At 46.6% G+C, this 20169-nt stretch overlaps 9 protein-coding genes across 9 annotated transcripts; 3 read left to right on the top strand and 6 right to left on the bottom strand.

Annotated features, from left to right (window-relative positions):
- Positions 1-221: 221 nt before the first annotated feature.
- On the top strand, positions 222-1616 carry N7469_007679 (isopenicillin N synthase family dioxygenase; the record flags this gene model as incomplete). The annotated part of the gene is made up of 6 exons (XM_056646597.1): positions 222-362; positions 415-567; positions 630-710; positions 827-1213; positions 1275-1454; positions 1512-1616. 6 exons carry the CDS (start codon positions 222-224, stop codon positions 1614-1616), a joined length of 1047 nt encoding a protein of 348 aa, XP_056498148.1.
- A 405-nt stretch (positions 1617-2021) lies between these two features.
- Positions 2022-3633, top strand: N7469_007678 (FAD-binding oxidoreductase; the record flags this gene model as incomplete). The annotated part of the gene is made up of 3 exons (XM_056646596.1): positions 2022-2150; positions 2225-3416; positions 3506-3633. 3 exons carry the CDS (start codon positions 2022-2024, stop codon positions 3631-3633), a joined length of 1449 nt encoding a protein of 482 aa, XP_056498147.1.
- Positions 3634-3888: 255 nt separating this feature from the next.
- Positions 3889-5595, bottom strand: N7469_007677 (putative aldehyde dehydrogenase; the record flags this gene model as incomplete). The annotated part of the gene is made up of 4 exons (XM_056646595.1): positions 3889-4173; positions 4247-4952; positions 5014-5464; positions 5535-5595. The coding sequence occupies 4 exons, from the start codon at positions 5593-5595 to the stop codon at positions 3889-3891; spliced, it is 1503 nt and encodes a 500-aa protein (XP_056498146.1).
- Positions 5596-6288: 693 nt separating this feature from the next.
- On the bottom strand, positions 6289-7169 carry N7469_007676 (YoaK family protein; the record flags this gene model as incomplete). The annotated part of the gene is made up of 3 exons (XM_056646594.1): positions 6289-6881; positions 6946-6975; positions 7037-7169. The coding sequence occupies 3 exons, from the start codon at positions 7167-7169 to the stop codon at positions 6289-6291; spliced, it is 756 nt and encodes a 251-aa protein (XP_056498145.1).
- A 1659-nt stretch (positions 7170-8828) lies between these two features.
- N7469_007675 (isocitrate lyase/PEP mutase family protein) lies at positions 8829-9950 on the top strand (the record flags this gene model as incomplete). The annotated part of the gene is made up of 3 exons (XM_056646593.1): positions 8829-9038; positions 9100-9247; positions 9328-9950. 3 exons carry the CDS (start codon positions 8829-8831, stop codon positions 9948-9950), a joined length of 981 nt encoding a protein of 326 aa, XP_056498144.1.
- A 175-nt stretch (positions 9951-10125) lies between these two features.
- On the bottom strand, positions 10126-11350 carry N7469_007674 (uncharacterized protein; the record flags this gene model as incomplete). Its single annotated transcript, XM_056646592.1, has 3 exons — positions 10126-10568; positions 10634-11197; positions 11263-11350. The coding sequence occupies 3 exons, from the start codon at positions 11348-11350 to the stop codon at positions 10126-10128; spliced, it is 1095 nt and encodes a 364-aa protein (XP_056498143.1).
- A 640-nt stretch (positions 11351-11990) lies between these two features.
- N7469_007673 (beta-N-acetylhexosaminidase) lies at positions 11991-14096 on the bottom strand (the record flags this gene model as incomplete). The annotated part of the gene is made up of 1 exon (XM_056646591.1): positions 11991-14096. The coding sequence occupies one exon, from the start codon at positions 14094-14096 to the stop codon at positions 11991-11993; it is 2106 nt and encodes a 701-aa protein (XP_056498142.1).
- Positions 14097-14548: 452 nt separating this feature from the next.
- On the bottom strand, positions 14549-16222 carry N7469_007672 (questin oxidase family protein; the record flags this gene model as incomplete). Its single annotated transcript, XM_056646590.1, has 5 exons — positions 14549-14745; positions 14817-15224; positions 15280-15633; positions 15698-16000; positions 16063-16222. 5 exons carry the CDS (start codon positions 16220-16222, stop codon positions 14549-14551), a joined length of 1422 nt encoding a protein of 473 aa, XP_056498141.1.
- Positions 16223-16778: 556 nt separating this feature from the next.
- Positions 16779-19202, bottom strand: N7469_007671 (uncharacterized protein; the record flags this gene model as incomplete). The annotated part of the gene is made up of 4 exons (XM_056646589.1): positions 16779-17047; positions 17128-17603; positions 17690-18364; positions 18508-19202. The coding sequence occupies 4 exons, from the start codon at positions 19200-19202 to the stop codon at positions 16779-16781; spliced, it is 2115 nt and encodes a 704-aa protein (XP_056498140.1).
- Positions 19203-20169: the final 967 nt, after the last annotated feature.

Here is a 20169-nt window from a genome sequence, read left to right as displayed (position 1 = left end):
TTCAATACGGATTTTGTTGCCTGAAAAAGTGTACTTTGAATGGCATCCATTCATGAATTGGTCAATCCCCGCATTCTCCGCATCTCCTCAAACACCTCGCGCCTCGCACCCCGCTAATAGCTTACATGCAATTTCCCGGCAATCCTAGCATACCACGAGGGAAATTATTGTGAAATTAACTGAATCGAGTAACTGAGGTGTCCAGACCGAAACCAGTCAGAATGACAGAAACATTTTCTTCCGTGCCAAAGGTGGACTATGCACGACTAACCGATGAGAAAACCCGACAAGAGGAGCTTGCTGTGCTTCGGAACGCAATTTTTGTGGTTGGATTTTTATATCTCACTAATACAGGCCTGGAAGTACGAGAAACAGGTTCATTCAAAGTGTGCCAAGGAACTGACAGACATGTAGGAGCTGTTTCGCCAGACTCATGCCCAGTTACCACGCCTCTTTGACCTGCCAACCGAGGTTAAAGAGAGTTGTAATATGATCAACTCCCCCTCATTTCTCGGATATACCAAGCTGGGAGCTGAGACAACCGCATCGCGGACTGACCTGCGTGAGGTAAGTCGCTGTGTAATTAAGAACAGTAGATCCTTCTGTTTACCTTAAGCTGACGCAAGAAGCAATTCGACTTTGGTACTCCAGGAGTGAAATCGTGGACTGAGCAAGATCCATTCTGGCAGCGACTCGAGGGAGAGAATCAGGTCAGTATGAAGAAGAGCAATCACTGTATTGTTGTCTTTCTCCTTCTCCTTCTCTTTCTCTTTGAAAACTACATTGGACAAAATCTTAATTGGATTGGTGCTGATAATCAGCTTAGTACCCACAAAGCCCGGGTTCTCGGGAAATGATTGAGAACTACATCGACCACATTGATAGCCTGGCCCAAAACTTCGTACATCTAGTCGCAGAGTGTCTTTCACTTCCAGCCGACACATTTGATGACTTCAAGGGCAATATGAGTCGACTTAAATTTGTCAAATACCCAGCCTCAGCACCGGATTCCCAGGGTGTAGGCCCTCATAAAGATTCCGCTGGGTTATTCACCTTTTTGTCGCAAGATGACACAGGGGGACTTCAGGTACTCAATAAAAATGGTAATTGGATCGATGTTCCTCCAATCGAGGGGAGTTTGGTGGTGAACATTCAACAAGGCTTTGAAGCCATCACTGGCGGAGTTTGTGCGGCCACCACCCATCGAGTTATTGTATGTATGCTCGAAGATTTTTCTTGCTTATTCCGACACACTCACCTGGGGATATTCATAGGCACCGACTTCCAAGATTCGATACAGTATTCCCTTTTTCCTCGGCGTGCGATTAGACTTGACGCTTGCACAACTGGAGAAATCAGCAAAACATATTGTTCAGCATATTCCGGCGTCGGATGATCGCAAAAAGAGAGCCGTAGATGTCCCTAGTGAATTTCTATCTCCTCTATATTCATGTGTGAGTTGGTATCGATGTATTTGAACCAGGTATTCATCTAATAACCAGATATTGCAGTTTGGCGAGGCTCATTTGCGAAATCGCATCTTAAGCCATCCCGATGTTGGGCGTCGCTGGTACCCCAAGCTATACGAAAAATATTCAAACCAGGTCTTACAGTGACTGTCAGTAGTATTTCGTTCGATTTAAATAAAGCACAAGATCCATGAGCTATGCTATCGGAAATAGAATGAGTAGACCTGGAATTCAATGGAAGCGCTTGTCTAAGATTACAATAAACCCTACTTGTATGCATGAAACTAAATAATAAATTACATTTTCACTGTGTATATACTTCACCTCTTGAAACATCATCAAAAAATCATAAAATAATTAAAAGGAAAAAATGAACACTCCGAAAGAGAGACCCCATGGATTTCTCTTAGGGTTTGACTCCACCTTTTTGTTTTACCCCGCCGTCTCATCGTACAATTTTCTCTCCCAACTCCCTCGATTTCTCCTGATAAAATCCACAAGGCATTATCTCATCTGAATTTCTACTAATTACGGAAAATCACACTAGACACGATGGGTCTCAGTGTCGCTGCTATCGAAAGTCTCCGTCAACGGTTGACTACAGCGACCATTTACACCCCTGAGGCTGAGGGGTATAAGGAGAGTCTAGTGCGATGGTCAGATACAGGGATGAAGAATGCTGTAAGGATGATCCGCTATTGAATTTGAGGGGAATTCAATTATAGTCACTAAGAAACTTCTTTCGTCATATTTAGGGGGTTGTAGTGCAGCCGATTGATCCAACAGATGTTCAAGCTGCGGTCTTATGGGCTCAGGAACAAAGTATCGATCTTGCTGTGAAGGGCGGCGGGCACTCAACAGCTGGCACCAGCTCGAGTGACGGTGGCCTAGTCATTGATCTGTCACGGATGAATCAGGTCACTGTAGACAGCAATGAAAGGACAATCACAGCCCAGGGTGGTGCGACCTGGAAAGAAGTCGACGATATTGGCGCCCTTCATGGGTTGGTCACCGTGGGAGGCACAGTCAACCATACAGGTGTTGGTGGGTTGACTCTGGGTGCCGGGTATGGTTGGCTTTCGGGTCAATATGGATTGACAATTGATAATCTGCAATCAGTCACGGTGGTACTAGCAGATGGAAGTCTTGTCAAGGCCTCTGCGACCGAACACTCCGACTTGTTCTGGGGTTTACGTGGTGCAGGGTATAATTTTGGAGTCGCGCTGGATTTCACCTACCAAGCCTATGAGAAAAAAGACCCCGTCTATTCAGGGATTATGGCATTTCGCCCAGATCAATTGGAGATGGTGCTTCAGCAGTTAAATGGTCTTCTGGCCGAGCCTGATTCTCGCGCCGGGGCTATGTGTGTCTTTGCTCAAGCTCCGGATGGGTCTGGGCCAATGATGATCGTGATATGTTTCTATGATGGCACAAAGGATGAAGGCGAGGCACGATTTGCAGGCTTCTTGTCATTAAACCCCGTCGTCAATACTGTCGATATGATCCCCTACGCCCTGGTCAACACTCTGCAAAACCCTCAAGCGACCTATGGGGATCGGAAGTCGTTCAAGGGCATTTTCTATGAGCCACCCCTGAACCCACAGTTTGTGCGCAACGTATTTGAAGAATTCATGACCAAATTGCAGGACGAACCCGACCTGAAGGCGTCTGCTATTATCCTTGAGTTCATTGATATGCGCAAGATTTGCGAAGTCCCCTTACCATCTACAGCTTTTGCCAGTCGCAACTCCACTCAGAATGGAATCATATATCTCCGTTGGACAGATCCAAGTAAAGACTTGGAGCATAGAGCATGGGCGCGTGAGGTCCAAGCTAAATGGACCGCCCAGCTTGAGACTAGCAGACAGGCAAAAGGCCATGATAATGGTACTAGTAGCAATACTAGTCGGAGTGATTATGTGCCTCAGTATATCAACTATGCCGAACGTGAGTGGCACCATGAAGACGCTTCCCATCGAAGACATTTCCTTATATTGTTATTTGGAGAGATCTGTACTAATTTGTCCACATCGCAGCGGGTGACTCGGTGGTGCCCAATATCTACGGCGAGAATCTTGCCAGGCTACAGACGATCAAGGCCAAGTACGATCCTACGAATGTATTCAATAAAATGCATCCCATTCGGACCAATGGTTCCAATTGAACGTTCGAAAGATATAGTAGGAGTACATGCTACCTTCACGAATAAATGAGGCGATTATGAGGCTTAGAGTCTTTTTTCTACTTCCGAATTAACGTCAATCGAGATTCACTGCTACTTGAAACAACGTTAAAGTATTGGTACGTCAAAAAATGCTAGGAAACAAAATATCGCAAGGATGAAATGAATAATATACCAATCTTCTGAATCCTTGACTCTTTCTTTGTAGAATTCGCGGCTCAAAATCGGTGCTGTATATCATAGTCGAGGCAAGATATGATACTTGACAGCCTTGACCGTAGTCCAACCCTCAAGAGCTTCCTCGCCCATGTCTCTTCCGAATCCACTCTCCTTGACTCCCCCAAACGGAACGTTCGCATTGAGCATTGCCCACGCATTGACCGTTACCTGACCAGTCTCAAGTGATTTAGTGACTCGATGGGCTCGGTTAACATCATTTGTGAAAATGGCGGCACTCAGACCATGGAGAGAATCATTGGCCTTTGAAATAACTTCATCTTCCGTAGAGAATTTGGCGATACTCTGTCGGTGAAAGATTCAGGTCAGTCCAACCATCATAAATAATTCAATGATCCCATTGCGGATATGAACTCACAGCGACAGGGCCAAATATCTCCTCGCGCATGATACTAGCATCATCGGGTACATCGGCAAACGCGGTATTCTGAACAAAATACCCCTTATTGCCGATGCGTTCGCCCCCAAACAGGAGCCTAGCCCCCGATTTCTTTCCTTGCTGAATGTAATCCAAAATTTTCTGGTGTTGTGCCTGGCTAACGACAGGTCCCTTTGTCGTCGACGTGTCTAATGGGTCACCTGCCACTGTAGATGTGCTTGCCGCATCATGCTTATAGGCCTCGATGAAGCGCTCATATATGGTGTCTTGGACATATATGCGAGATCCTGCCGCACAAATTTGACCATTGTTTGCTGTGATGCCAATGCGTGTCCAGAGCAGGGCATTTTCCAAGTCACAGTCATCGAACACAATTGATGGGCCTTTACCTCCTAATTCCAGGCTCACTTTTTTCAAATTGGTCTGAGATGCAGCCTGCAGAATCTTTCGACCAGCCGTAGCGCTGCCCGTGAAAGCCAACTTACGAATCTCCATATGCTCGGAAAGGGCTTGACCCGCAGAAGCCCCTTCGCCAGTGACAATATTGACAACACCGGCCGGGACCCCCGCTTCCTTGATCAATTCGGCAAACTTGAGGGCATATAGTGGGGACAGCTCCGAGGACTTGATGATCAGAGAATTTCCGGCCGCTAATGCTGGAGCAAGTTTCCAGATCGTGATCATTCTGAGAATTGAAGAAATAATGAGTACCAGGACAAAACAAAGGCAGCAGAGGGTTAAATTACAGGGGAGCATTCCAAGGAACTATAGCCGCGCAGATACCTACGGGCTCTCGGTAAGTATAGGCAAAGCCGCCGTCTATCTCGAGGGTTTTGCCATCCATCTTGTCAGCCCAGCCTGCATAATATCGTAGACAGGCGATAGATTGGGGAATGTTGAGACCGATGGAATCTGTAAATAGAGTACCCGCATCGACTGCCTCCAGGGAGCCTAGGTCTTGGGCATGTTCTTCGATGAGATCTGCCAATTTGAGAAGAATGCGAGCCTTTACTGGGCCTGGTACATTTCTCCAAGCATCGAAACCAGTCTTAGCTGATTGGACAGCACGATCGATGTCTTCTGCACCGGCGGCTGAGATTGTTCCAAGTTTGTCACCGGTGGAAGGGTTGTCGACAGTGAGGGTTTGACCAGTCAAAGAGGGGACGAATTCACTATGGATAAATAGACCGGTTGGAACTGAGAGAATGTTGAGTCGATAAATCCGAAACGTAAGAGGTAGCGCGCAGGCATTGGAATTTCCACCTACCAGTGATTTGTCGCCCGTGCACCCCAGATACAATCAAAGAAGACGTTAATGAGATCGACATATTGAATTTTGATATTGCGAAACCAAAAGGTGTACCCTGTAGAAACTGGAGGACCGCAGGCTGCTTTTCACCCCAGCCGAATGATTGTCATAGCGCGACGATTCCGCGATGGCATTCCGCATCCTTTCCGATGCGGGGGCTGTTTTCCGAAAGACCGAATGATTATTTGACTAGCAAAGTGGGCACTGATAGCACTCGGCCCAGGGATTTATGTCAGGAGATGATATGACTTGAAGAATGTCTATAGATTCGTGCATGGGGGGAAAGTATTATGGTTGGGACACTTCTGGTTCGATTTGAAATAACGTAGTGTCTAGTTTCAGTATATAACAGCCCTAAGAAGAAATGTATACAATGGTATCAGCGTGATGCAGGTAGCATCAATCATTGTAAAAAATCAAAAGAACTTAGTTGAAAATTCACAATCGAATATTCCTCTTATCAAGGAATTAATTGAACATAACGAACAAACCAAATTCAATTCCAAAGGTTTGAATAAATAAATACAATACACTCAACTCTTTGAAAGTCGATGATTTGGCCAGTTCCGCCTGCCAAGAATATGCCAAGCCCGCTGTTTGCCCTTCTCCAACTTCGACTTCCAACTTCAACTTCCGAATTCCATCTTTGTTAAACTTTAGTACTGCTCGCATCCCACTTAGCATCTATGAAAATCTAATATATATCACTCTGTCATACACTGGTCCAGAATCCCCATGCACCAGCCAGGGCAAACTTGATTCCAGCCGATATCCACAATACCGGCGCAATTTGCTGGGTCGCTTTGGTGACCCAACCGCCTATGATGGCACCGATTAAAGTGAGAACAAATGCGATGATCCGTCTATCACGTTTCTCATTCCGAAGCAAAAATAACTTTGGATCGGACATGAGATCACATAGGAGGCTGGTAATCACCACGGTCGGGATTTCGTTGAATCCTAGGGTTCGACTTGCAACAATCTGTCCTGCCGACTGGATACTCAACAGCACAATCGGAACCTCCTGATTCCATGGGGGAGTCCCAGTTGACTGGTCCACGTTTCCTACCAGCTCACTTGAGATGACCTTCCCTTGGACCAGTCCCGCTGTGAGAATGATCACGAGAGCTTGAATCGAGAACGAAAGCATCAAACTTCCTCGTCGCCGAGCTCCTAAAAGCCGATGCAGCCAGGCAAACAGGAAACTTCCGATGATAAAACACCCAATTGCAGTCAGAGATCCAACCCAGCCATAGGGGCGAGACTCCTGTCCAGATGCTCCCAATCCAACAAAAATGGTATTCCCTTGAAAGATGAAAATCAGGTCCCTCTTGTTCTTCTTATATCGATTGGACTGGGATTTACTTACCCGTTTGCATGGATACAAATGTTCTATATGCTATAAATGGAATAAGTCAGTACACCATTGAGATGAATAGTTGGAGGGACGAGAAACTTACCGTTGTAAATGGTACTGTCCACAAGTCCGGAAGACAAACAGCATGCAAACAAAATGATATCTCCGTGACGAGGCTCGACTTCAGCTTTCAAAAAGGCAGCTATCCCGGCAGATTTTATCTTTGTGTCCTCCATTCTGGATATCGGCAACGACATGTTGGGAGTTCACTAAGGTCTCCACAACGATAACCAGAGGAGCTGGGGAAGAAGGAAGAGAAGGGGTACGAGGACGAAGACGAAGACGACGAAGAGGGAGACGAATAAGAAAAAAAAGACAAGAGTTTGCTGCGAGGGAGACGAGAAGTATACTGAAGTTTAGCCAAGGGTTGAACTTTTGCTCTTCCCCTCTTTTGGGTGATGCAATAAGACTCGGACATATGTTGCATCTTCACTCGGTGGGACTCATCTGTAATCCTCGGTGGTGGAGAGATGAGAATCCGAATTATGCATGCCGGGAAATTTATCTGCATGGTAAGCGGCGTGAGGCCCGCTGCCATCACGTCTTTGCGCATCTCCGCGCAAACCTTGGAAGTCTGCAGGCTTATCGCCTTCGGGCCGTCTGAGGTCAATCTTCTTCATCTGGTGTGCCAAGGCTCGGGGTGAATCGGTTACAATGCCGAGAAACTTGGCGCCAATCCTATCTGTCCTCCGAGATCGACTCGGTCGACCGTGTGTGCAACAGCCCGGACGATGTGCACGAGGCGCTAGTGTAACAAATCGGTCTCTTGTCTCTCTACTCTCCCATCTTTCTTTTCTTATCCTTCCACTTTATGGTCCATATTATGCCCCGTAGTAGGTAACATTGTCAGATCATTTGTTTCCATCTCATCATGCGCAGGCTGAATTTTCATATTTCTTGATTTTAGGTGTAGAATCCAGCGCGGTGTACGCGCCTGTGGCGGGGCCCCCCCCCTCAACTGCTGATCCTCATAGCACTAACTTAAATGATTTCCAAACACCAAGGAGCTAACGCGAAGCTGAAGAAACCCGGCGAACCAGGGGTAATGCATTAGTCTCGCGGGTTGACCATTCAGCCTTGCCCGTTGACTCTAGATGCAATACGATCCACGGATGACTATCCTACCACTCATGTTCTGCTTCTTGTTCAGATGTCCACCAGCCCTATAGTACCCACATCTATGTCTAACATACAATTCTCCGCATGATCGGCAGGGTGGACCATTTCTGAACATTATATTATCAGATCATGCCTGATATCCAGAATGTTTAGTACCAGTACTAACCAACTACAACCAAGCAATGCGGTATATGTGGATTCAATGGTTTCAGCATGTCTGGGAACCCGCGCGTTTCGCGCTGGATCAGTATTCGAATGATATTCCCGCATCATCGTTTCTAGTCCCTGCAGAAGAGAGGGGTCCCAGATACTGGAATGACGACGCAAGAGCTTGGGTGTATTTTGTTGGCAGGGCGTTATCAGCATACTGTCGTTGGATTGGTACGACCTTGGCCAGAAGTAGCAGAGTACCGGCTGGCTTGGCGCATGTCGAAATGTTGCATCTGGATAATACCAAGCCTGGGAGTCCTTGGCCGTCTTGTGTGATCATGCATAATCATCAACTGTAACCACCCAGTATCCGAGTCTGCTTGCCCTCGGTGGAATGGCCCGATATCGACTTTTCTCTCGCGAGAGGCATGGAGTGGCCGCCATCAAAAAATTATAAATAGCCGATGTCGAGCTCCTGAATCCATGGTTGCACAACACAGCATTCACATCACAATCTCAACAACCCTCTTGGAACTTCCTATTTTTCCGACGCCTACTAAGCCACAATGACCATCACAATCACCGTAGAGAAGGACGGGTATTATGAGGTGAACGGCAATCGCCAGGAACCTACTGTTAACCTCTATATAATTCCGGCGGCATCCAAGTTGCATCGAATGCTCAAGGATACCAAGGATTTGATTGTCTGCCCGGGGGTTTATGATGGTCTGTCTGCGAGAGTTGCAATGGATCTAGGATTCAAGGGACTTTACATGGTGTGCAATGTCTAAATTCCCCTGATGCGTGAACAACTTGGATCCTAATTTTTGTGAATAGACTGGCGCTGGGACTACAGCTTCACGCCTCGGGATGGCTGACCTTGGATTGGCGCAACTTCATGACATGAAGACAAATGCTGAAATGATTGCGAATTTGGATCCATTTGGCCCTCCACTAATTGCAGACATGGACACTGGCTATGGTGGTACGTATTGACAATCAAGCACTTCTCCAGACATGTTCCCCATTGTGCAAAGCATGAGCTCATTATTTCAATTCATATAGGTCCCCTGATGGTTTCTAAATCCGTTCAAGAGTATATCCAGGCCGGTGTCGCTGGTTTTCACATCGAAGACCAGATTCAAAACAAGCGTTGTGGTCACCTCGCCGGCAAGAAAGTCGTCAGCCTTGAGGAATATATTACACGCATCCGAGCCGCCAAGTTGACCAAAGATCGCCTGCATTCAGACATTGTGCTAATTGCACGCACTGATGCACTTCAGCAGCATGGATATGAAGAGTGTATCCGCCGATTGAAAGCCGCTAGGGACATTGGTGCGGATGTTGGTCTTCTCGAGGGATTCACCTCGAAGGAACAAGCTCGCCAGGCAGTCCAAGACCTTGCGCCTTGGCCCTTACTCCTTAATATGGTTGAGCATGGAGCAACCCCTTTGATTACAACCAAAGAGGCCGAAGAAATGGGATTCAGAATCATGATCTTCTCTTTTGCATCCATCACCCCAGCATACATGGGTATTCGCTCTGCTCTGACGCGACTCATGACTGAAGGGGTTGTTGGGATTCCGGAAGGCCTAGGTCCTCGTAAAATCTTCGAAGTTTGTGGTTTAATGGACGCAATGAAGGTCGATACGGAGGCAGGCGGTGATGGGTTTGCAGATGGGGTTTGATACTGTTTTGTCAAGGCCATTCTACTGTATTTGAAGGTATCATCAAGTTTGAGAGTAAACACGTTGTCCATTATATCAGAATACATAGAAATCACTTCTGTCGTATCACTCTTATGTTTTTAAATATAATATCCCGGTCAGCAAAGTCTGCCAGCTGGCAATGGTGCCGAATCAACTAGAAAATCGAACTTGAGCTCTCAATTTGCCTTAATGTCTTTGGGATCGACATGACTACCACCTCCTTTGTCAGTATGACCCATTCTTCAGGCATTTGTCTGTAGAACATTGGCCACAAAGTTCGTCGAACGGTTGCACCGACGGGATAAGTTCCTGTATTACTGACCATGCGCTCTTCACGCAGGGCCAATCCCTGGGGGCTCCACCAAAAGTAGTAAAGTTTCCCTTGACTCTCAAGCTTCTGCTTGAACTCGAAACAATCGCATACAATCTTTTTTAGTTGTTTCATTCGTTCACTGGACTTCATGACAGAAAATTGACCAAACTTTACTTCGTTACGCTGTATAATATCGTTGCAAATAGCAGTCAGGCTTTCTTTTTCAAGAGACGCCGTAGCCTTGCTCAATGCCGAACGCCAGTTTTGCCAAACAGCCATCGGACCTTGAGATTGCGTGTAAAAATCAGTGGGAAGAATTCTACCAATAGAAGGTCATTGGGCCACGTACAGATATTCTGTACTTCCTTATCAATCACACGAAAGTGGTGATCCCAGGAACTTCTGCTTGTTCCCACAGTAAACGGTGCCAGTATTGAACAGAAGATATCCTCAAATATATCCGCCTGGATATTCTGTAATATTTCAGAATGCAACAGGAATGAAAAATCCTGATGCGAGCCTGAACAATTACTACTTGTAGTTTCGCTGGTGTGCACCTCGAGACAACAGTCTGTGCCAATTTTACTAGTATTGTAGTGCTGATCAACCCAACCCTTGATATCCCGATGCAGACATTCAAAAGCATGAGTTGCTTCATCGTCGCTCATTGAATATGACCAGGGCTCCAGCATAGCCAGCTTGGACTCTAGAGCATGGTTCTTCACCAATGCAGTCTGTGTTGCTCTCTCAGCATCCTCGAGCAACGTCTGTTGTCGGCGTAACTCGTCCTGGTGGAAAGCTTGAGCTAATCTCAATTCTTTCGCTTCATCGTCGAGCCATTGTCTTCTAACTTCCAAACTAGTGCAAAGTTCTTCGAGATGCTCTACTTCTTTGACCATGGCGTTTTTCATGTCTGTGTCATTTAATTTCAATTCAATCAAATTTACGACCGCTAGGGTTAAATGAAGAAAGCCTTACCTCGCATATCCAGCTCCTCGGGGGTATCAGTGATCTCAAGCAGATGGCATTGCTCATCAAGATTGGTCCAGTCTCCTCCTCCAAGCATTGTGGTTAGCCTATTCATGGTCGGAATCACAAGTGAGGCCATGAGCACTTGTTTCGCCTCATGATTAGAATCCTCTATCCTACCAATAATAATAGTAGGCGAATGACGTTAGTATTCATGACACCAAAATTACCCGCCCACTATCCAGATGTTGCTCTCTCCCCCTGGTATCTCAGCGGAAACCCTAACCTTACAGTGTTGCAACTCTTCTTTCTGCCGTTCTTCTACCACCTCAGTGTCTTCGGAATTATGGCAGAAAGGAAAGGCGGTAGACTGAAGCGGTCAGCGGAACGATTCAAACTCATGTTAAACCACTGTACGCCAAGTTACTACTAGTATGAATGACGCCATGTAAATTATATCTCACAGAAAGATTTTAACATTCTCGGTATCGGTAGAGTACAAGGTCTGTAGCTATATGCTATGCATAGAGACATGGGTGTCAAAGCCTTCAGATCCTACTTTATACAAACATGACCACTGCCCGTGCTAGTAGTCGTGGGGAAAGACAAGGGAATCCTCAACCGATAACAAGTTCACGGGCTAGGAAATCATGCTATGTTCATGGATCCAAAGCCGTTATTTTGCCATCACAGATAGATATCAAGACGATGAAGCAGGGAATTCATTGGGCGTCCACTTAACGCAGAATCAACCGTTCTAGATCTCCCCGAATTGTCTCTAGGGGAGCAACGAAAGCCATCTGACTCCAAGAAAAGGCCATGTTCTTTCCACCGTAAACAAAGACCTCAAAGCGACCCACAAATTCATCGTTGACCCAGACCCTACTACCGGCAGACTCGTTTGTCGTGATCCGAATTGTGGCCCGGCGAGGAATTTTAACAATGTCATGGCTAGAACCCGTAGCATTTGCCCAAATACGGCCTGGTTGAGTAGGATCAAATCCGTCCGTTTCTGCGACGGATCGAAGAGGATATGGCCATCCATCCGAGGTAAAGGTCAATTGACCATCATGTGCCATGGAAAGAGTGACATCGTTGGATTCTAAGGAAAAGGGACCAGTGACACTAATCTCAAGAGTATAGTTCATTCCTTTGCTACCATGACCAAGCCGATACTCTTGGCTAGGGTGTCCGAATTTTGGTCTAGTCCATCTCAAAAGAGGACCGAACGAGTGATGGTCGTATGGAAGGAGTCTTCGATCCAAGTTTTGAGATACAGCATTGTTTGTCAAGATCTCTATTGATTTTTCCAACGTATGTTCAGAAAGTCGCAAGCCACGAGTTCCACTCCATGCACGAGACGACGCGACGGGAATCCCGTTTCTTATGGCATAGTAAGCTTCAAGTTGTGTCGTAGCATCCGGGCCATTGTCGTTCCATGCAGCGAGAATAGCACCTCGGATGGCCTTTTGAGCCGGCTGCTGCGTATGATTTATCGGGTTGAATAGATCCGGGGTCCATTGCCATCCTCGTACATCCCCAAAATTCAGCACACGACTGTTGTTGAAAGTCTGGGGGTACGGGGCTGGAGTTATAGGGGAGTGATCATTCTTGAGCGACATGTACGCCCACCAGTCTTCTGAATTTATGATCCGATACCCATTTTCCGCAAGTTCGACAGGATCTGATTGACCATATTGCCAGTGCTGGATGGTAGTGTTTTTATTGACGGACTGCCTTTCGGATGGCTCATATGTACCCCATATACGGATACTCTTGCCAGAGCTTTCGGAAACAAAGTCGGACATCTCATTGACGAAGCTAATATAGTCATTGGCTAGAGACGAATCATATTCATCTGCGCCAATATGTACCTCCTTGGTATGAAACCAAGGTAAGAACTCAGACCATATAGACTTAACAAGGGGAATAGTATCCGGATGTGACAAATTGAGAAGATCTTGCTGGTCCAAAGCTAACTCTGGACGCCATTTTGTGACTGACAAACAATGACCAGGACTTTCAATCTCCGGTATGACTGTAACGCCTCGATGGGCACAGTGGACTTGAAACTCATCAAATTCTGAGCGAGCCAGTGTTTCGTTGACCCGCTGTACCAAAGGTAATAGATCCGGATTTTCTGGCCGTAATGAGAACTGAGAGTAGACTTCATTCCATGGAACATCAGGTCCACGGCTAAGGGGATAGTTGTCGGTTGCATGGTAGTGGAATTCGGATAATTTGAAGTAAGATGCATATGTGCACAGGTCTTTGAGATAATCCAATGAGTACCATTTCCGCCCTGCGTCTAACATAAACCCTCTCGTAGGATATGCCGGCGAATCCACGATGGTCTCCGCTGGGATGAAAGAGTCAGGATCCAATGCGAGCTTCTGTAGAAGAGTGCGAGTCCCCCACCACATTCCTCGAGCGCCAGAGCCACAAATGAAGACACGGTCCCTTTCGACCCGTAGTTTGTAGCCCTCCTCGGTTGCCATACCATCTTCATAGACAAACGCGTCTTTCGGGCCGCTTGCCCGCCCAAGAAATACTCCAGAAGCATCTTTAGGAAATTTGTTTACGCTTTGAATGACCCAGGAAGAATTCGAAAGCTCTTGAAGGTCGTCACGGAATGTTCGTGCAAAGTCCAATGCTGAAGGGGGAATCAGAGTCAATCCATCTTTATCAGTCCATGTGGAGAACTCTTCCTCAATGTAGATGGTTTTTCTTGTTGTTGCGAGGGAAAACCCCGTATTTCTGTCGGATGCAGCCCCCTCGGATTTGACGGGAGGAAGGGTTTGTAGAGCAGATGCAGCCACCGCAAAAAAGACAAACCACCGCATAATTACTGGCATACAAATTCAAAATTCTCGACATCAACAGACTCGAGATTTGCCGTCTTTATGTTCTGATCGCCGCTGCCCCCATTGATGGCAGCGTTACATTCCTACCGATCGGCAGTGAAGATGTGGAGTAGTGGGATGCCACGCAGAGGCGGGGGTTGCCGAGTATGAGACGCTATTTCGGGGCCTAGTGGGACAAGTTAAGAGAAAAAGGGATTACTAGGGGATATCAACAATACTCATAGACGATTGATTGACAATATAATAGACTAGTATAAGAGATTTCAAGGTTACAGCGATAAACTACCTCAATGCGGTAATAATTGGCTGTCGAACTTCTCTTGGAACTTGAATATGATTAATGCCGTGATTGTTGGCCAACATAACCAGCTTGAAGTTTCCAGGGGTAATGTTTTCTTTGCTGATGTATGCACTACTAGTAATCAATCCTTCTAAAGCTGTGCTGGAAGATGTGGCTTACGTGCCGGGACGTGGAACCAAGACTCCGCAAACCCTACATGCCGTGGCCATCGAGCAGTGACTCTTTGAATCTCATGCGACATGAGACGGGGATATCCATACTTGGCGCATATCATTGTAACTTCAGAATTCGCAGAATTTTGATTGAAGTCTTCAGCTGAATCGATCACTAAAATCTTGGTCTTTAACATCATACTACTGAGACATTGAGAAGCGATGGAAGAAATCATACGAACATACCCATATGAGCAATTGTCAAAAACTCTTGTTCTGATTTGATTTTAAATCTTCGATTTCGAGCAAAAGGCCGGATATTGTCGTTGGCTGTCGCAATTGCACGAATGAATTTTGCAAGATGGCCATCGTCGCGGTAAACACAGGCCCTTTGGAAAATTTCGGGCCATCCAGAAGGGAAATTCGGTCGATATGAAATTAGCTCTTGAGGATGTAGTTGAGGAGCCCCGGACTGGCAATAGAGCATCAAATCAGATCGGCCTTTCCACTCGAGTAGACGACATTTGGTCTCCGATGAGATCCAGGATGCGCTGTTGAGAGCCGGCCACAAAGAGCCAGCCGTAATTGAGTGCATCAAAAAGAAATCGAATCGAATCTGCTTACGCGGTCGCTGAGCGAGAGTCGTCCAATAAACTAGGTGATCTCAGCTCCAAAGAAGGGAGTGTAAAAAAGATTGGAAGGAACTTACTGGTTGAATTCAGTGATTCCGCGGTTTTCTCATTCAAATCGTCTGGTTTCACTTTCCACAAGCCAAGTGTATGCAAAAACTCATCTTTGGCATTCGCGAGGAGGCCGTCTCTAATTTGAAAGCTTCCGTGTTCATACCTCATTGCACTTCGCAGCTTTGAGTTGGTATAGATCATCTGCTGTAGTTCAACCAATCCTTTAGACTCGGGCGATTGTTTGGCGATGACCTCTGCCATAGCCAAGGCTTCACCAAATTCAGAATCATGGATTGCAGTTAGGGCTAGCGCTTCAGCTACGACAAGTGGCTGGGAAAACTCGATCGCATATCCAAGATGAATTGGAGAATGTAAAAAACCTGTCCAAAAATCCAAAAATCAATTCATTTGTAACATGGACATCAGGCTGTGCTTCAAGCTTACCGCTGAAGAATCTCCTCAGCATGTCTTCGGCCATTTCATCGCCGTTGAAAAGATATTGGTAGATAGTGTCATGCAAGCCCTTTGTGGCTATCTCCTTTTGAAAAAACATGAAGAAATCTTCGTAATGTTTTTCATCGCCTAAACATTCCCTGAACTTGATGGGATTGGCGAGATCTGATACAAAACGTGTATTCGGAGGGCGGGTCGGTCGCTGTGATGCTATTGCAAAATTATATGCGTCGTCGAGTTGTTGAGGATTGGCCCCAAGTGGATACAGTGCAAGAAGATGGTGAAGGATATGGTCTGCAAGATGTTAGTGACAATCTATCCTCGCGACCTTGGCCGTGGACCTGTAACCCCCCTACTATGTAGACCGAAGTTGTGGATATAGATGTGATGGTTATCATGGTTACTTTGCAAGAGGTCTGACACTTTTGAAGCCGCCAGTGTCGCCAAAGGTCGAGACTGGAAGACTCCCATCGATGGGGTTCCAGTGCGGATGTTAATATTGTTGCAAGTTTCCATTGTTGGAAGTCCAGGATCCAAGTACCATGCCCTAATACTGTGTACCACTCGAGCAGTTTCTACCGGCTATGATCGCAACTTATATCCATCCCACTCATGTTCCTTTTGCTTCAAACTGCATTTTGGCCAAGCCCTGGAACACATGCAAGAAGCCAGCTGTAGTCCCTCAAATTTACCGATTGTCCGAGCCCGGACCGCGTCTTGTCCACATGCCTGCATGGAACCCCTCTTGAAAGGCGTTCGTTGATTGAATGGCTATTGCTCGAGTGTCACGAGACTTCTAGGGCGGGTGGCCCAACAATGTAGTCGGCATATTCAACCGAAGCAGGAACAAGGAGATAGCTAGAAGTATATATTTGCTCTTTACTAGAGATTCCTGGGAAAAGAGAGAAACAAAATGTGTTGCAATGAAAAGAAAGAGACTTTTATTATATCTAACATCTAGCTCTACTAGGTATCACGTAAGACGAACGAATGGTCAGCCACAGATCTCTACATTGATTTAGCCTGCAAATCTACGCAGACCCCGAAATGATATCACCGTCTTTTTATAATCTTAGGCCATTGACCTGTTTTCCTCGAGGTTAGCCGTTGCCTCATGCACATGTGGGGGAAGAACAAAAGTATCCTCAAGGCCAGCCCAGTGCAGAGCATCTAATCTTGCTAGCCCTAATTTGACGAGAGAGAAACTCTGGCTTTGACATCGAAGCACTTGTAGCCATGACTCTACCAGGTACTTTCCGCGTGTTGCGTGAGAAATATTCGGGGCCTGGACAAGGAGGAGCATCAGAAAATTCGACACAGTCGCAAACCCGATACGAGACCCTGAAAGTTGGTTAGCAAGATTCGTATAAGGCTTGTAGGAAAAGAAGAAAAAATTGCGGGGATGAAATTCAGAGACTTACAGGAGTACCAAAAGCCCGTGAAATCACTAGGAGTCAGCCTGCGGGTGAAGTTGACCATGATAGTTGCGCACTTCTCAGCCGCATGAAGAGTTACCTCACCGGTACCACTAACATCAGACATTGATATCTCGGGAAGGGATTCGATCCCAGAAACATCGGCAAAATCCAAGATCGGATCATCAACGGGTAGAGGAGAGGTGGCCGACATCTCTTCTAAATCGAAGATCATTGGAGGACTCGACGATCGAGCCATTGGGCGTAACATGGCGCGATACACATAAACGACGAGTAATAAATATGCAAAATGAATAGATGTTGGATAGGGTGCTTGACCATGGACCGATTTGCTCCAGTTGGGTAAACGAAATGTGTCTGGGAGAGTCGAGTACCAAATGTTTAATTTCTCCAACAGGGCTCGGCCAAGGTCAGCAGAGGCATCAAAGTTTGCGTTTAGGATCTGAGACGCTCGCAATGTACTGAATAGAGAGATTTATTAGGAAATTTGATTGCAAGCTAGCATAAGCTAGATCATCCTAGTACCGGAAGGAGGGGAGTGACTTACTAGAATGTTTCATGAATCTCCTCGGCGATCCGAGCCAAATTCACCAAATATCGAAAGGGAATCTCATTATCACAGGAACATGTAGAGAAGCCCTGTCGTGGCCCAACTAAAAAGTCACCCTCATCCAGATCACTAACATCCCACTCGGCCGGGTGGATATAAGGTGGCCGACCCATCAAGAGACTACGCCATTTATCTTCAGCATAGACAGCCCACCATAAACGGCGACGCAAGCGTTTCTCCCAGGCCGGAATTCCCCACATGCGACATTCGATATGGACACCAAGAGAGCATGCCAGGCCGACGATTTGACCCACAAATGACCAAACAAATGGAGTATCGGCGGTTGTGTATCTGGCCTCATCAGTGGGTTGCTGGTGAATGTATAGCAACGCGGCCTGGAGAACTGCGAGTCGTGGGGTGTGAATTTCCTCACTCACGAGTTCATATACGATCCGCCAGAGCTTCTGCACAGGAGATGAGTGATAGGTATTCAGAACACATAAATAATCGTCATGGGCAACAAAAGGAAAGGCGGATGCATAAACAGCAGCCAGAAGATGAACAGGTACTTTTGCTAGAGCAGATAGCTCCGGGAGCTGATATGTTGGGGTTGTCAACCCAAGTTGAGAGCGAGATATCACCGGCAGAGCGGGAAAAACATACTTGACGAATCTAATATATCGGCGAGTTAGTCGGAAAATTGATTCTCAACCAGTAGAAACAAAGATAGGGGATCCAATACGGGGCGTGTGAAGGACCCCCCCCAAAAAAAATAAAAAAATAAAAAAATAAAAAAACTGAACAAGCCCACTTACAATGCGACTAGCCTCCTTCCATACTCGGGGGGAACCAGGCAATCGAGATGGTCTCGCGTGATTTCGCCGACACCAGCTCGTGTTTCTTGTTTGACCCCATCCGACAGATCGCCGGATGAGATCATGAAATGAACGGGGATACGTTGGGCCGTGGGGACACCACCGGCGTTTCGGAAATGAACTTTGTAAAAATATTTCATTCCAGAATCATCAAAGCGACAATGTCGGAGCAGCCAGGGATCGGACTCGGCGGATGCACCAAACAACTGTGCAAAGCCATGTTCTAATCGGTCAATGCTCTGGACAAACTGGGTCGGCGGTCGACTGGCGAGACGTATACCAGAAGCCGGCGATGGACCGTTGACGACTTGGCCGAACTCCAGCGAGGGAAATGGAGACTGTTCACTGGCAGATGGACTTTTCAGATGAGAAACAGGCGCAGGCAAGATATCGCTACCTTCGTCATGTGAGGCGACCGGCAAGTCATCAACACTTGGAACAGTGAAGGAGAGTGATTCCGAGAGACGAGCACGTTTCGGCGGTGGATTATCAAAAGTGCAATCCAGCCTTGCAGCTCGGCATCGTTGACAAGGGATGCCGTCGTCTGTCTGGCATCCCAACTTTCGGGATCGGCATTGATCACAAGGCCGATGCCGCTTTGACCGATATGGGCGAGCAGAAGGAGGCGATGACATCGATGCAAGATCTAGATTATATTATTCGGTGTTGAACGATCGGCGAATGCAGCAAGGGACAAGGGGGAGTGAGTGGGATGAGAAGTATCTTTTTCAATGTTAAAAGGTCGATGATGCGTGGGTGGCGCGACATGAGGGTTACAGTATTCACGCGTTCGGCATTCGGCCAACTGAATTTCGGCGAAGTCCAGCCGACTAAAGTACCATGGTAGTAAGTAGATTGACAAAGACTGCCCCCCCAAGTCTGTCCCAGAAGAATTCTAGTGAGGGTGGATGGAGAAGCGAGAGATGAAGGTCGATTGGTTCGGCGAAGGAGAACTCCACTTGACCGGCGAACGGCGGAGTCTCGGCAATCGATAGTGAAAAAAGGGAAATCTTCTATGGTAGTATGTTCTATTCTATCCGGGGAGAACACAGTATTTGGGAGAGAATCCTCGAGATGCATTCTATTCAGCTCACGCTGTCAGTGGCAACCTCCAAAATCATACTGGTAACATCCATGCTAATATCATGGATCATATTGAATGGAACATTGGGAGGTATATTATGTGCATACTCCACGGCTGCAGGTCTATAGGTGCTCTGTTACAAGATTGTTAATGATAGGTTATTTGAACATTTCTTCACATCTTCTACTACATTCGGCGATCGGCGAACATTGATGCCAGACAACGGTCATCGGTCTGCCTGAAGACGATGACATGATGATTATCCAGACAGGGCAGGCAGTAAGACCGATTCTAGTATTTTCGCAGCTTGAGTTTCGCTCGATATTTAGCTGCCATCATTTCCGTCGTATATGAATTTGAACTCGGCCAAGTCTATAAAATTCACTCATTTATATGGCGACTCAAGCAATCATTGGCCGCAGAATATCCTCAAGGCATCATGAAAACCGAGACTGCGCCCAAACACTCTTCTAAAGAATCATGGATCAAAAGTTTGTTCTCCGGTAAGAGTGAGGAGA

This window comes from Penicillium citrinum (genome assembly GCF_028827155.1).
Source record: "Penicillium citrinum strain IBT 23319 chromosome Unknown utg000007l:1.0-2040159.0:1.0-2041076.0, whole genome shotgun sequence".
In the NCBI taxonomy this organism is placed as follows: Eukaryota; Fungi; Ascomycota; class Eurotiomycetes; order Eurotiales; family Aspergillaceae; genus Penicillium; species Penicillium citrinum.
Note: the sequence above shows the minus strand (reverse complement) of the source record. Positions and strands in the feature narration are given on the sequence as shown.